The sequence below is a fragment of the Lactuca serriola genome, chromosome 6, assembly GCF_051521515.1.
Source record: "Lactuca serriola cultivar US96UC23 chromosome 6, Lser_US96UC23_V15, whole genome shotgun sequence".
Lineage (NCBI taxonomy): Eukaryota > Viridiplantae > Streptophyta > Magnoliopsida > Asterales > Asteraceae > Lactuca > Lactuca serriola.
The window spans coordinates 53,326,805-53,340,358 of NC_136413.1; the positions used below are offsets into that span (position 1 = coordinate 53,326,805).

At 38.2% G+C, this 13,554-nt stretch overlaps 2 protein-coding genes across 2 annotated transcripts; both read right to left on the reverse strand.

The window, feature by feature from the left end:
• Positions 1-7,488: 7,488 nt before the first annotated feature.
• CSLD4 (cellulose synthase like D4) lies at positions 7,489-11,563 on the reverse strand. Its single transcript, XM_079006295.1, has 3 exons — positions 10,764-11,563; positions 8,768-10,678; positions 7,489-8,628 (listed from the first exon to the last, which is right to left on the reverse strand). The coding sequence occupies exons 1-3, from the start codon at positions 11,189-11,191 to the stop codon at positions 7,665-7,667; spliced, it is 3,303 nt and encodes a 1,100-aa protein (XP_078862421.1). The 5' UTR covers positions 11,192-11,563; the 3' UTR covers positions 7,489-7,664.
• Positions 11,564-11,698: 135 nt separating this feature from the next.
• On the reverse strand, positions 11,699-13,206 carry LOC145058381 (protein NDH-DEPENDENT CYCLIC ELECTRON FLOW 5-like). Its single transcript, XM_079006296.1, has 3 exons — positions 12,632-13,206; positions 12,093-12,557; positions 11,699-11,980 (listed from the first exon to the last, which is right to left on the reverse strand). The coding sequence occupies exons 1-3, from the start codon at positions 13,154-13,156 to the stop codon at positions 11,786-11,788; spliced, it is 1,185 nt and encodes a 394-aa protein (XP_078862422.1). The 5' UTR covers positions 13,157-13,206; the 3' UTR covers positions 11,699-11,785.
• Positions 13,207-13,554: the final 348 nt, after the last annotated feature.

Below are 13,554 nucleotides of genomic sequence, written 5' to 3' on the forward strand. Positions count from 1 at the left end.
GTTATGTATACTTAATCAAACATAAGTCAGAAACCTTTGAAAAGTTCAAAGAGTTTAAACATGAGGTCGAAAATCAATTAGGCAGGAAAATAAAGATACTTAGATTCGATAGAGGCGGAGAGTATCTTAGCATTGAGTTCAATGACTATCTAAAGGAATGTGGGATAGTCTCACAATTGACTCCTCCTAGGACACCACAGTTAAATGGTGTGGCCGAGAGGCGTAATCGAACCTTGTTAGACATGGTTCGTTCTATGATGAGTCGTGCTCCACTTCCAATTCATTTCTGGGGCTATGCCTTAGATACAGCCGCCCACATCCTCAATCTTGTCCCAACAAAGAAGGTTGCCAAAACACCTCACGAAATATAGACAGGGAAAGCTCCCTCATTATCACATACTAAAGTCTGGGGTTGTGAAGCTTTCGTAAGACGAGAGACTCACGACAAGCTAGCAGCAAGAAGTGAGAAATGTGTTTTCATTGGTTACCCAAAATAGTCTTTTGGATATTTGTTCTATAGACCTAGCGAGAACGTGGTTTTTGTAGCACAAAGAGGAGTCTTTCTAGAAAGAAGCTCATATTCAAAGAGGACAGTGGGAGTACCATTGACCTTGAAGAGATTTAAGTGTCAACTACTGAAGGAACCTTAGATGACACTAGCACTCAACCAGGGGAAACAGTTCATGTTGAACCAGTTGATAAATCATTACCTCTTCGAAGATCCACTAGGGTGAGTGTGCCACCTGAGTTGTATGGTTTTCATATTACTTCAGACGGTGACACATTCATCAGTGATAGGATACTGGTGAATTTAGATGAACCAGTCTTAGGGCTGTCAAATCGGGTAGTCATGTCGTGTTTTTGTCTAACACGACACGTCAAGGTTTTGGATGACACGAACACAACATGACACGATGTCGTGTTTTTTTTCATTAACACGAAAACGAACCAATTAAAATACGACAACATGACACGACACGACAAAGATAATATTACATAACTATTAGTGTATTTCATTCATACTTAAAGATATATAACACAACAAAAACGACAAACACGAAAAACATGAAACCATATGCTTAATGGGGTCAATTTCGTGTCGATTTATGAGCACGAACACGACACGACACGACATCGTTTTTTTTAATCTTGACACGAACACGAATTCGAATTTTGATTTCGTCCCAATTTTGTTTCATTTCGTGTATTTTTGTCGTGTCGTGTTATAAATTGACACCCCTAACCAGTCTCTTATAAGGAAGCAATGGCAGGCCCAGAGGCTTCCAAGTGGAAAGAGAAAATAGACAGCAAGATAAAGTCCATGTATGACAACCAAGTTTGGAATTTGGTTGATAATACACCGGGTCGTAAGACAGTTGGGTGCGAATGGATCTTCAATAAGAAGACATACATGGATGGGAATCTACACACATTCAAGGCTAGACTGGTTGCGAAAGGTTTCACACAAACCCCAGGCGTTGACTATGATGAAACCTTCTCGGCAGTAGCCAAGATTAAATCTATCAGGATATTGCTCGCCATAGCTGCCTTTCATGACTATGAAATCTGGCAGATGGATGTCAAGACTGCTTTCCTTAACGGGAAGTTGGCTGAGGATGCTTACATGAATCAACCCGAGGGTTTTGTTGATGCAAAATTTCCCAATAAAGTGTGCAAGCTTGAAAAATCCATTTATGGATTGAAACAAGCATCTCGCAGCTGGAATCTTTGCTTCCATGAGAAAGTCAAAGAATTTGGTTTCTCTAGAAGTGAAGATGAGTTTTGTATGTATATCAAGGCTAGTGGGAGTATAGTAACTTTTCTGGTGTTATATGTCGATGACATATTACTCATTGGTAACGACATTCCAACCTTGAACGAAGTTAAGTCTTGGCTTGGAAAGTGTTTTGCCATGAAAGACCTTGGAGAAGCTGCCTATATTCTTAGGAATAGGATATTGAGAGATAGAAAGAGGATACTAACTAGACTTAGTCAGAGCACATACTTGGATAAGGTACTAAAGAGGTTTAGTATGGAAAATTCCAAGAAGGGAGAGCTACCTATCCATAGCAACACAAAATTGAGTAAGACTCAATGCCCTAGTACAGATGAGGAAATAGCTGACATGAGTTGTGTACCTTATGCTTCCGCTGTCGGATCGATCATGTACGCTATGACATGTACTCTCCCTGATGTGGCCTTTTCTTTGAGCATGGTCAGTCGATATCAGGGAAACCCAGGTAGAGCTCATTGGATAGCAGTAAAGAATATACTCAAGTATTTGCGAAGAACGAAGGATCGGGTCCTTGTACTTGGTGGAAATGATACTTTGAGAGTAGATGGTTATAGTAATGCTAGCTTTCAAACGGATAGAGATAACTTCCATTCTCAATCTGGTTGGGCATTTCAACTGATTGGAGGAGCAGTTACTTGGAAAAGTTCCAAGCAAGATATGGTGGCTGATTCTACTTGTGAATCAGAGTACATAGCAGCGAGTGAAGCGTCTAAAGAAGCGGCTTGGTTAAGGAACTTCATCTAGGATCTCGGAGTTGTTCCAACCATGCGGGAGCCTATGGAACTGTTATGCGATAATGAGGGAGCGGTTTCCTTAACTAAGGAACCCAGAGACCATGGTAAAACCAGACATATCAACAGAAAAGTACCATTTCATCAGGCATAGATTAGAAGAAAGCCATCTTGTTGTAAAGAGGGTATCATCTGAAGATAACCCAGTAGACCCCCTCACAAAGGGTCTGAGTAGGGCTAAGCATATTCATCATGCTCAAAGCATAGGGCTGAAAGATGATATTAGTTTTAGTGGTTAGATTAGTCTAGTTCAGAAACCTGTTACAAAGTAAATGTAATTGACTTTTGGTGATTAAATAATAAAGTATTATTTATGAGTTTGTTTACTGCCTTTTGTCAATTGTTTATTATTGTGTTTCATATTTTTCATGTTTAACTTCCCGAATAATATGATTGTTCAAACTCCATAGTTGCTCGTTCATGAGTACTCAGAGAGTAAGATTTGAGTATTGGATAAACCCACGCTCAGAGTATTACTTCATGGAATTCATCACGAGTAATAGTGAGATGATAATATCTATGATCTTGAAACAGAGATTTATGAGTTGTAATTTGCAAGTCGGCTATACATTGGTGATATGAAAACACATCAGTAACGTGGTGTTATAAAACGTATTGTCATGTATGGTTTGATGAGTAAAAGATACAAGCATATGAGTCAATGTTTATTCATTCCCTTTTTCCCTAATGTGAAAAGCGATATCTGTGGGCCCCTCGATGATTTGGTGTTGACTTTTGTGCTGGGCCCAGCCAGGACTAAATTGATGTGTTCAATTAGAAGTTCTATATCATCACAAATCAGAAATCGGGAAACATAGATTCTGGACAAAGAGATTGATTGTATTCCATGTCTTATTTCTAGGGATATCTAGTAGAACGAAGGGTCATGTGATCACTTATCTTAGGACACGTAACTGACTGGGTCAGAGTTCGGCAGCAACTTTTGGAAGCTACAATTTGCTGGTCGAATTTAGAAGTCATACTAACAATTATAGTTACAGACTTATCCAAGTGGGAGACTGTTGGATTAGGTGTCTAAGCCCATAACTATAATTGGTATGTACTTGAATTGATAGCAACACATTCCTTTTGGGTTGCCCTCACACCTAGCAACTGGACAAGGAAATTATGAAAGGAGATATATTAATTTATAAGATTGATAAATTAATATAAATGATTTATTAATATGTTAAAAGATTAATATATTAATTAGAAATCATTATGTTTAATTAATAGTTAGCTAGAAATTAAACAGAATTAATTTTGGAGTTAAAAGTATTAATTATAAAGTGCAGGGACTAGTTTTCAATTATCAGATAGTTGAGTGGAAGGCTCCAGAACCTCCTTGGAGGGAGGTGGACGAAATCTATATGGGAAACCCTAAGGATTTCGTCCAAGGGGATTTGGATAAGGCATTTGGATTAGCTTAGGCCCCAAGCAAAGGAGTATTAGGGTTTCCCCAAAACCCTAGTCCCTCGGCTATATAAGGAGCCTCCCAGCTCCTAAATTCGGCCACTCCTACCTTGGAAGAAACCCTAGGCCGATTTTTGCATACCCTACCCTATCTCATTCAAGTTTCCTTCTTGCTAGTTCTTGGGTGTGATTCCATTAGAGACATTACATTAGTGGTGCTAGGCTTCCAAGAAGAACAAGTTCGAGAGGATTATCAATTGTTTACTATAACAATTGAAAGGTATGTAACTCTTAAACCCTAGTTAGTTATTTTCGAAAATAGCCTCTCTCCTCTAGGGTTCTTGTTTGCAATTCAAAGTTATATGCTCAATAGTTAAAACATAGATCTAAAGTAGGTTGCATGTGAACTTAGGAATTGTTTTCTAGTTTATTTTTTTTACCTAAAACCCAAATTTTTTTGCAATGGAATAAATTTCAAGTTTGTTCAAGTTATGATCTCTATTCATTCATTGTAAATTTTATTACGGTTTAGGTTGATAATTGTAACTTTATTAATTGTGATTTAGGTTGACAATGATAAGTTTGTTCAAAAGACTAAAAAAACAACAATCAACCAACAAATAAGAGAAAAATAAAAGATAAACAAGGGAAACAAAGGGTGGATGGTTGGAAATTCTTTAACCTGGTTTTTACTAATGGAGTTCAATATAGAAAGTGCAAATGGTGTCCCTTGATTCTCAAAGCCGACCCGAATGTAAATGGTACATTTACTTCAAAATACATGTTTTTTCAGACAAAACCTAGATCATTTGAAAAAAAAAACAAAGCACATTATATGTAACAACCTAAAATTTAGAAAGATTTGACTTTTTGGCAAAGGTTGACCAAAATTGCAATTTGGTCATTTATGAGAAAAAGATGGGAATATGAATTTGTAAAATCGGCATTTGATGCTTCAAGGATATCTTCGTGACTTGATAGATTAAGATATGTATTAATCATTGAGATATGACTTAACAATCTTGTAAAGTATGTTCCCACCTTCGCATGAATATAGAGATCATCGAAAACGAATAAGAAATGAAGAAATTATGCATGTTTGAAGTTGGGACAAAAATGCCCTAAAGCTGTTGCTGATTCCCAGAAGCCACGATGTGGCTAATACAAAGTATACTAGACTAAATCAATATGAAACATACAAAGTACATGAGAATGAGCATGAAATGAGTTATATAGAGTATATGAGACTGAGCAGGAGATTTATATATATATATATATATATATATATATATATATATATATATATATATATATATATATAGAGAGAGAGAGAGAGAGAGAATATGAGATGAGATATATAGAGTATTCGAGACTGAGCTGAGATGTGATATACTAGATGAGGTATATATAAAGTACATAAGGTTAAGTAGAGATACACAGAGTATATGAGATTGAGTAGAGATGAGATATACTGAGTATATGAAATTGGAAAGAGAGGAGATATAATTGAGTATATGAGATTGATTAGAGATAAGACATATTAGAGAATATAAGATCGTGATGAGATGAGATATGATAGAAGTTGAGGAGGATGAGAGATGAGATGGTGACTGGTAAGACCCAAATTAAATTTCTCAAATGTGGTTTCAGGTTTAAGGTGAGGAGATACATATATGTGGGGTCTATTAATTTTTTTAAATATATAAAAAATACATAAATAAGAAAATTAATTAAAAAATAAATTATAAAGGGCACAACAATCTTTTGAGGTAAGACAGGGACCAAACGTACAACGAAAATAAACAGTAGGGATCATCCGAATTAAGAAATAAGTTACGGACCAAACATACAGATTACCCAAACCACAAGACCATTCATGTAATTTACTCTTACCTTTTTGGTATGTTCACATCTGGGTAACTATCTTTTTGTGTACACATCTAGGTAACAAACTTTTTGAAAGTGTTCACATATTACCATTATGACCGGATATAACCTGCTACAGCCGATCATAATGGTCATATGTGAACACTTCCAAAAAGTTCGTACCTATTGTTTACAAAGAAAAAGATAGTTATCCAAATGTGAACAAACAGAAAAATAAATTATCTTAATAAGTCTATTTCCCTTCTCTTTATTGTATTTGTCGATGTCTTTAAAATTTAGAAACTTACAAACCAAAAAGCCATGATCCACATAATAATAACCTTTTATTATTTTAGTAATAAATTTAGTTGATCATTTTACTTATTTAATTCATTTATTATAATATTAAAAATAATTTCATTTATATTTTATAAATATTATTTATCTAATTTCTATATTTATAAACCAAAATCATATAAACATGATAACATAAGTTTGACATACTTTAAAATATAGACATACAAATCGTTTGGAAGATAAATATATAAACATAATCGTATATCAACCTTTATAGAGTAAATTATACGAATGGTTCCTCTAGTTTAGGGTAATTTACACATTTTCTTCATAATTTATTTTTTAACTCGTAAAGTCCCTACGTTTGTTTTTTTATGCACACCTTCAATCCCACCCTTCACCTTACCTTACCTACTCTATTATTTTTTTCCTATTTAAATAATAGTATTTTTAGGTAAGATAGGGACCAAACGTGTAACAAAAACAAACAGTAGGTACCAAGCACGTAATAAAAACAAACAATGTGGACCTTCCGAGTTAAAAAATAAGTTTGGGACTAAACGTGCAAATTACCCCACCATAGGGACCATTCGTGTAATTTACTCTAATTTTTAAAATACACAAATATAATTATATTATTTTTCGTTTAAAAACATGTCAATTTGTTTTTTGATGATGTTTTATTTGTTGCTCTATATAGATTCATTTCCTTGAACTTGATCCCTTATTTTCCATTTATTTATATATAAATAAATAATATAAGTTGGTTATGATGTATTAGTGGAACACTTTTTAAAAGCATGTTAGTATAAAAATAATGTGGAAGTAACTGTAAACGGTTGAAGAATAAGTTACATATCATTGGTATGCATGGACTTATAAAGCAAATAAAAGTGAACAAAGTAAAATAATCTAAAGCTTGATTTTAAAGGTGCATATTAGAACGGGTGGTCGCATTTGTCCATGGATCGGTTTAGATTATGACTACTTTGCATTTGTTAAAACCAAAAATAATCTAAACTAGTTTTCTGACAAGCTAACTTGAGATAATTTATCGGTAAGCTAATTTATAACTTAAAAATTAACATTTCATCTAATATGCCAAACTGTGCCTAAACATATTTATGTGCTTATTGTCACTTCTCCTTAACAGATGAACAAATCCATTATCATCAACAAACATATCATCATATTTATCCATCCCATTGGTGCATCAGTATAAATGTCATTCTCATTATGTATTACGTACGAAAAAAAAAATGGAAAAAAAAATGGCATGGCATGGTAAATTGACAACCAATCACATTGTAAGCCAACAAGTATCTATAACTACAAATGAGATATAATATTTCAAACCAATAAATATTACAAACTATAAACAAATCTCTATTCATGGTATGTTAACTTAACAACAACATAAATATACAAAACTATAAAACCAAAAAGAAATTGTAAACCTAAACAAAATACTTTAAAAAAAAAAAACTCTGGTCGAAAATCTTTCAAGGGAATTTAAAACCAGATCCTCCGGCACTTGCATCCGCCGGGCCGGCGCTAGGGTTGATAGCAACCCACAACAACGACAGTGTGATAGCGATGAGCCCAGACCACACAAACACAATCGTCGGCGTCTTTCTTCTCCTCCCCATCAACCCTTTGAAAAACGGGTACAAATGAGCCAAAACCCAGAAACTAAAAAACGCACCTCCGATGAACTTCCCCCATTGCGGGTTTAAACTGTAGATCGTCCTCGAGAAGGCAATAACAATGGCGAGAACGTTAATCATGGCGATAACAATCGGAGGAATCATCAACGACGTCCATTTCACTAGATACAACTCTGCGTATATGTCATCGGCGTCTTCTACTGCTTTTGCTGTCAAAGTGAACGAGATTTCAATCCCTGCAATCACCTTCAACAACCCTTGAACCACCGCCGCCAAGTGCGAGCTCGTACCGGAAATCAACCAAAACTGTTCATTCCGCCACCAGTCTTCTAGAGACACACCGGACCACCTCACTTCCAACACCGCGAGTCCGATCAAACATAGGGTGATTAGTAACAGGTAGATTAAGAAAGTGGCGTTGAGATTTTTCACGATGAAGTTACCGGATAATAGCGAGAGCGCCGGAAGGAAGCAGTAAACAAGGAGGAAAATGGATGTAAAGGGGTAAATCCCAACATTAAGATACGCTAACCGTTGTAGAAATTTGAGGCGTTTTGATGCCAGAAAAGCGTTGTTTCTTGAGAAGAAAATCTCGACGGACCCCGTCGCCCATCGGAGCACTTGGTGGAGTCTGTCGGTGAGATTGATCGGAGCAGATCCCCGGAAAGCATCTCGTTTTGTAAGCCAATAGATCGACCTCCACCCACGGTTGTGCATTCGATACCCCGTCACCACATCCTCAGTCACCGATCCATAAATCCAGCCCACTCGATCACCCCACTCCGTTTTATCCTCGTACCTGTATTCCAACAAAAAAGGTTAGTATTTTTATATATAAGATAAATAAATATGATGGTTTCTTTTTGGCTTTAATGTCAAATGTCAAGACTGTTTTTTTATTACAACTTCACCATTTTAACCATACAATACTTACTTACCAACAAGAGATAACGGAGACAGATTCAGCAACAATAGTGGCGTCAAGTGGTTCACGGTCGTCCCGAAGGACGCCGGGAGGGCGGCCGTATTCGACTGCTGGATGGTCAGCAATCGGCCGCCCTTGAAACTCGGCTACGGGAATCGACGCTGCTAAAAGTGTCGAGTTCCCGAATCGTCGCGGTAATTCATTAACATCAAGATCCGGGTCAAAATCGGATGCCTTCAATGCTTGTCTCTCCGATGGCGATTCATTGCCACTTGTCCCCTTATTTGTAGGTAGAATGTTGACCTTCGGCGGGTCAAACCCGTACAAAGCAAATCGTCTAAACATGCATCCCGTACCCACATAAAATGGACCTTGTACCCCGTCAAGTGCTCGCATGTTTCCATCAAAAAACACGGTGTTATGATTCGCGTAACGGTCTGAAGGGTCAATTCCTTCGAACCGTTGCGGGAACTGAATGTAGCAAATGTCTTCGCCACCACGGTCCATCATGAAGCAAATCCCTTCACGGACCGCCATGCAATTGTTCACATAATGATCACAGTCTAAGTTCAAAATAAATGGCCCATTCGAAAGGACTGCGGATGAACGTACAAGTGCGTTCATTGCTCCGGCTTTCTTGTTATGGTCATAGCCGGACCGCTTCTCTCTCGACATGTATACAAACATTGGTAATCTTATATCGACATTTGAGTAGTCGACAAGGCTCTCGTCACCTGATCCGAGTATCGGGTCAGGGGACGGAGGCTTCAACATTACTTGCAGGATACCAGGGTGATCACCTTTCGCATGATCCTTACTAGGGTTGGCCCAAGTACCAGGCCAATGAGTGCCATCAGCCATCCATGTGGCTCGTTTGATCTTTATCGGCTCCGTTGGGTCTACACCGCTATCCCGAACACTCTTTAAGATCTTCATCTCCTCCCTTGCGTTAAACGCGTCAGATCGTCTCCGTATCGAATCCGGCAAGTTATTAATTCTCACTTTAAACTCGTCATACTCCCGCTTCACCCTTCTCCGATCCTTAACGAAATCGTTTTGTTTCTTGTTTTTTGTTGGATCGCCTTTTAACGAGAAATACGTGTCCGGATTTCTTGGCTCAATGTCATGTTTTCGACAAAACGGGACCCACAAATCTGCGAAGCTGCAAGCTTCCGCCATGGCCTCGAAGGTTAGAAGGGAACCACCATCATCGGATATGTAACAAGCAACCTTCTCCACCGGATATTCAATGGCCAAGATCGATAAGATGGTATTGGCGCTCGTGAGTGGTGGCTCTTTCTCGGGATCCGCGGTGGAAACAAAGAAATCAATACCAGGGAGGTCCGACCGACCGTTAGGGTTCTTGACTTTGTCAGGCAACTCGAATTTATCGCGAAGAAGGGGAATGTCAACCGAACGGTTGACCGGGCAAAGCTTTGGGATTTGATCCAAAATCCACGAGAACCCAAACCAAAGCTCACATATAATCGACATTAACCATAACCACATTGCATCAGGATTCGGGTGTCGAACTCTCCATGTTAAAAATAAACATAAAACTACAAAACGAACTACAATCAATGCTCTATAAGGACTAATGATACTAGTTGGAATAGGAATTCTCCGGGTGAGTGGCCGCCACGGTTTGTCCGCCGGATCTCCGATACCGCCGCCCATCCCACCACCTTCCTCCGGTGGCCAATATGCATTACCAACACCATACGTACCGGAAGTCTCATTAAACAACCCTTTGTTATGATCAACATTGTTGTTTCTCTTTATCACCGACATACTCCCCGGAAGTGTCAATGCACCACCGTATGGTGGCTCATCATCATCCTCCGACCTGTATGGCTCTTTGCATCCCGGACATAACCCATTATCTTTCTGTGCATCTAAAAAACAATCTTTACAAATCCTAAATCTGTGAAAAACAAAACCATAAATTAAAACGAAAGATTTGATTTGACAATTTTTAGTTTTGAGAAACCCACATCAGAAAAACAAACCTGCATTCACATGGAATAATATCTACGCCTTTATCATCTTTCATGACCTTGCCATCACAAGCTGGCATGGAGCACGACGAACCTTTGGAACTCGCCATTTGTGGATGCGTCGCCGCTGATTCAATTACTTTATCCAAGAGATGGGCACGTGTCACGCTGTTGAAACCTCCGGTGAATAACGAATTAGAAACATATTGTTGTTCAGCTTTTGTAGCCACTGATGCCTCATCGTCGTCGGAGGATGCCGGAATATGAACTGTGTAATTCGATGAGTCGCCGGATGAATCAATTTCATCTTTGGATGATGTGACATATCGCCCACTTGAAGTTCGCCGGGCAAATTTTAAATTTTGGCCGGATCCGGAGGACCCACCACCACCTCCGCCGGTGTTCTTTATTCCTTTTTTAGATGGTTGGGAACTTGCCATTCCCTCACCATCTAACTAGATTTTGATTTCATTTAATTTACGCCATTAAAATCCCTTATTATTCTGGTTTTCTCAATTATCTTTTAGTTTGGTGAAATTAATCGTTTAGTTGCTAGTCGAACGAGAATGGGAAGGCACAGGAGAGCGAATGAATGAAGAAAAAAAAAACAATTTTTTTAGCGTTGGTTTCTATAAATAACAACTTTTCACGACAACAGTTTTACTCATTCAAACTTAAATAGAAACTTTTTAGGAGGTAAAACGAGAGGTTGAAAGTATCTATCAATAATATGGTAAATGTCAATGTTGGTCTAATGTAATTAATAGGTTAAGACCTAGACAGCATACACGACTTTTTCTTTTTTATTTAATCTGATTAAGCCAAAAAAAAAAAACATGGCTTAATGTATTAAGACACTAACACAAACAACAACAATAAATCCCACCCAAGTGTGTATATTTGGAGTCTTGCTTGTCTTTTTTAATAGCTTTTCTTAGAGAAAATCAAAATAAAACTGGTTATGATTTCTTATATTCGTAGAATTCTAAAACAATCGGTTTTTATGTATCATTAAAACTGATGTACATATATGCTTAAAGATTAGGGTTATGCAAGTATTGCACACCCCTCCATTCCGAATGGGGACCTATTGTTATTGGTTTGAGCAATGCGGCTTGACCGATGCATATATATGAGTACTTGCCATATGACTTATGGTTCGAACCAGGGCTAAAAATGTACAACTCGTTAAAGCCTTCTCTACCCACTGCAACTGAGTTCCGTTTACCCTGTAATAATTACAGAGCATGTATGCGTATCAGTCTAATTCATATTCTGTAATGTCATGTAATGTGGTAAATAGATAGTCAAATTTAGATGTGATTTTTTTTATAGAAGTACCCTGTCCATGATGGTGAAATTCCTCGGAGCACTGGTGTAGATCAAGCTTAGTTTCTCAGTTAAATGCTTGTAGTTATCATCCTCTTCACCTTCAATCTCTTCATCTTCTTCCCCATTTTTTGCTGTTTCATCTTTCATGTCCTCATTCGGGCTTCCGAGTCCCCAATCTGATAGCAGTCGCTTGAAACCCAATTGACGCGAATCATTCTTGTTGAAATCAGGAGGAATAATGCTGAATTTTGACAAAATATGTGGCTTAACGAAGTAATTTGCTCTCTCGAGCCCGACGGCGTATGATGCTTCCGGTGTGCTCACAGCTAAATGACCGATGATCGATCCCGTTAGTCGGAGTGATGAAGATCTCAAGTTCGTGATCACGATCTCTGAGCTTATAGCATCTTCTTTCAAAGTCACAATGTGTTTGATTTCAATTTTGTCTTCTGAATTGCTACTAATCAGTTCTACCTAAGAACATTAGGGCAATTTCAATTCATTCATACAGAGGAAGGGAAAATAGATATCGTGAATTGAGTATTCACCTGAATTGACTCATCTGGACTTCCTCCAACATTGCGAAGATTCCAGATAGTCGGAGACCATGAAATCACTTCATTTTCTTCATCGTCGCCGCCTCCTTCACATCTGAAAGCTAACGAAACGCCGCCACGGATCACCGCACCACGGCCGTCGTCCTCCTCGGATACCGACGTATGCAGCAACTCCTGTAATCCTCCATGCCACATACGCGGCTTGTAGGATGTAATGAGTCCACTTGGAAGCATGAGAGTGGCGACACTACCGTTGTCCAATCCCATCCTGACAACGCAACTTTCTCCGAGGCTTGTGAAGGAAGTGCCATGGCCGCTGAATTCTGTTTCGAGGTAATCGACGTTGATAGGTGGGTGTGGAATCGAAGCGGCTCTTGGCAAATGGAAATTTCTGGTGGAGGCGTTGAAGTTGTTGTGAGGTGGAATGAGATTAGAGGTAATTTTGGTGATGGGGTTTGTTGCAGGTTGAAGATGGATGATGTTGGATGAGAAGATGGAGCTGTAAACCGTAGCCATTGTTTTTCTGTTTTTTTGTTTGGCTTTTCTAATTATTCGTGTGCATTTTATATGTTCGAAAAAAAAGAAAATAAATAAACTGTATATATCAATTTTAGAGTAGATATTGTTATAAGTAGACCTGCATAAAAGATTGGTTTCACACCGAACTCGAATAAAACCAAGACCAGCCCTGTCTAAAATTGGAGTGGACCGAAAAAAACCGGGCCGAAAAGGACATTTTTATAACTAGACTTGCACAAAAGGACCGGTTTCGGACCAAACCCGAAAAAAACCAAAACCGGACCAGTCTAAAACGAAATTGGATCGAAAAAAAACGGTCTTAAAAAAGACCGAACCGAAAAAGACATTGTTATAATTAGAACCGCATAAAAGGACCGGTCTGGGACCGAACCCGA

What these genes read in the sequence shown, in the direction of transcription:
- CSLD4 (XM_079006295.1), bottom strand. Translation starts at nt 11,191, where the DNA reads ATGGCAAGTTCCCAACCATCTAAAAAAGGAATAAAGAACACCGGCGGA. An exon ending in ATTATTCCATGTGAATGCAG is followed by an intron (nt 10,679 to 10,763) that starts GTTTGTTTTTCT and finishes TGTTTTTCACAG; the next exon opens with ATTTAGGATTTGTAAAGATT. An exon ending in GTCTCCGTTATCTCTTGTTG is followed by an intron (nt 8,629 to 8,767) that starts GTAAGTAAGTAT and finishes GTTGGAATACAG; the next exon opens with GTACGAGGATAAAACGGAGT.
- LOC145058381 (XM_079006296.1), bottom strand. Translation starts at nt 13,156, where the DNA reads ATGGCTACGGTTTACAGCTCCATCTTCTCATCCAACATCATCCATCTT. An exon ending in GTCCAGATGAGTCAATTCAG is followed by an intron (nt 12,558 to 12,631) that starts GTGAATACTCAA and finishes TAATGTTCTTAG; the next exon opens with GTAGAACTGATTAGTAGCAA. An exon ending in ATTTCACCATCATGGACAGG is followed by an intron (nt 11,981 to 12,092) that starts GTACTTCTATAA and finishes TAATTATTACAG; the next exon opens with GGTAAACGGAACTCAGTTGC.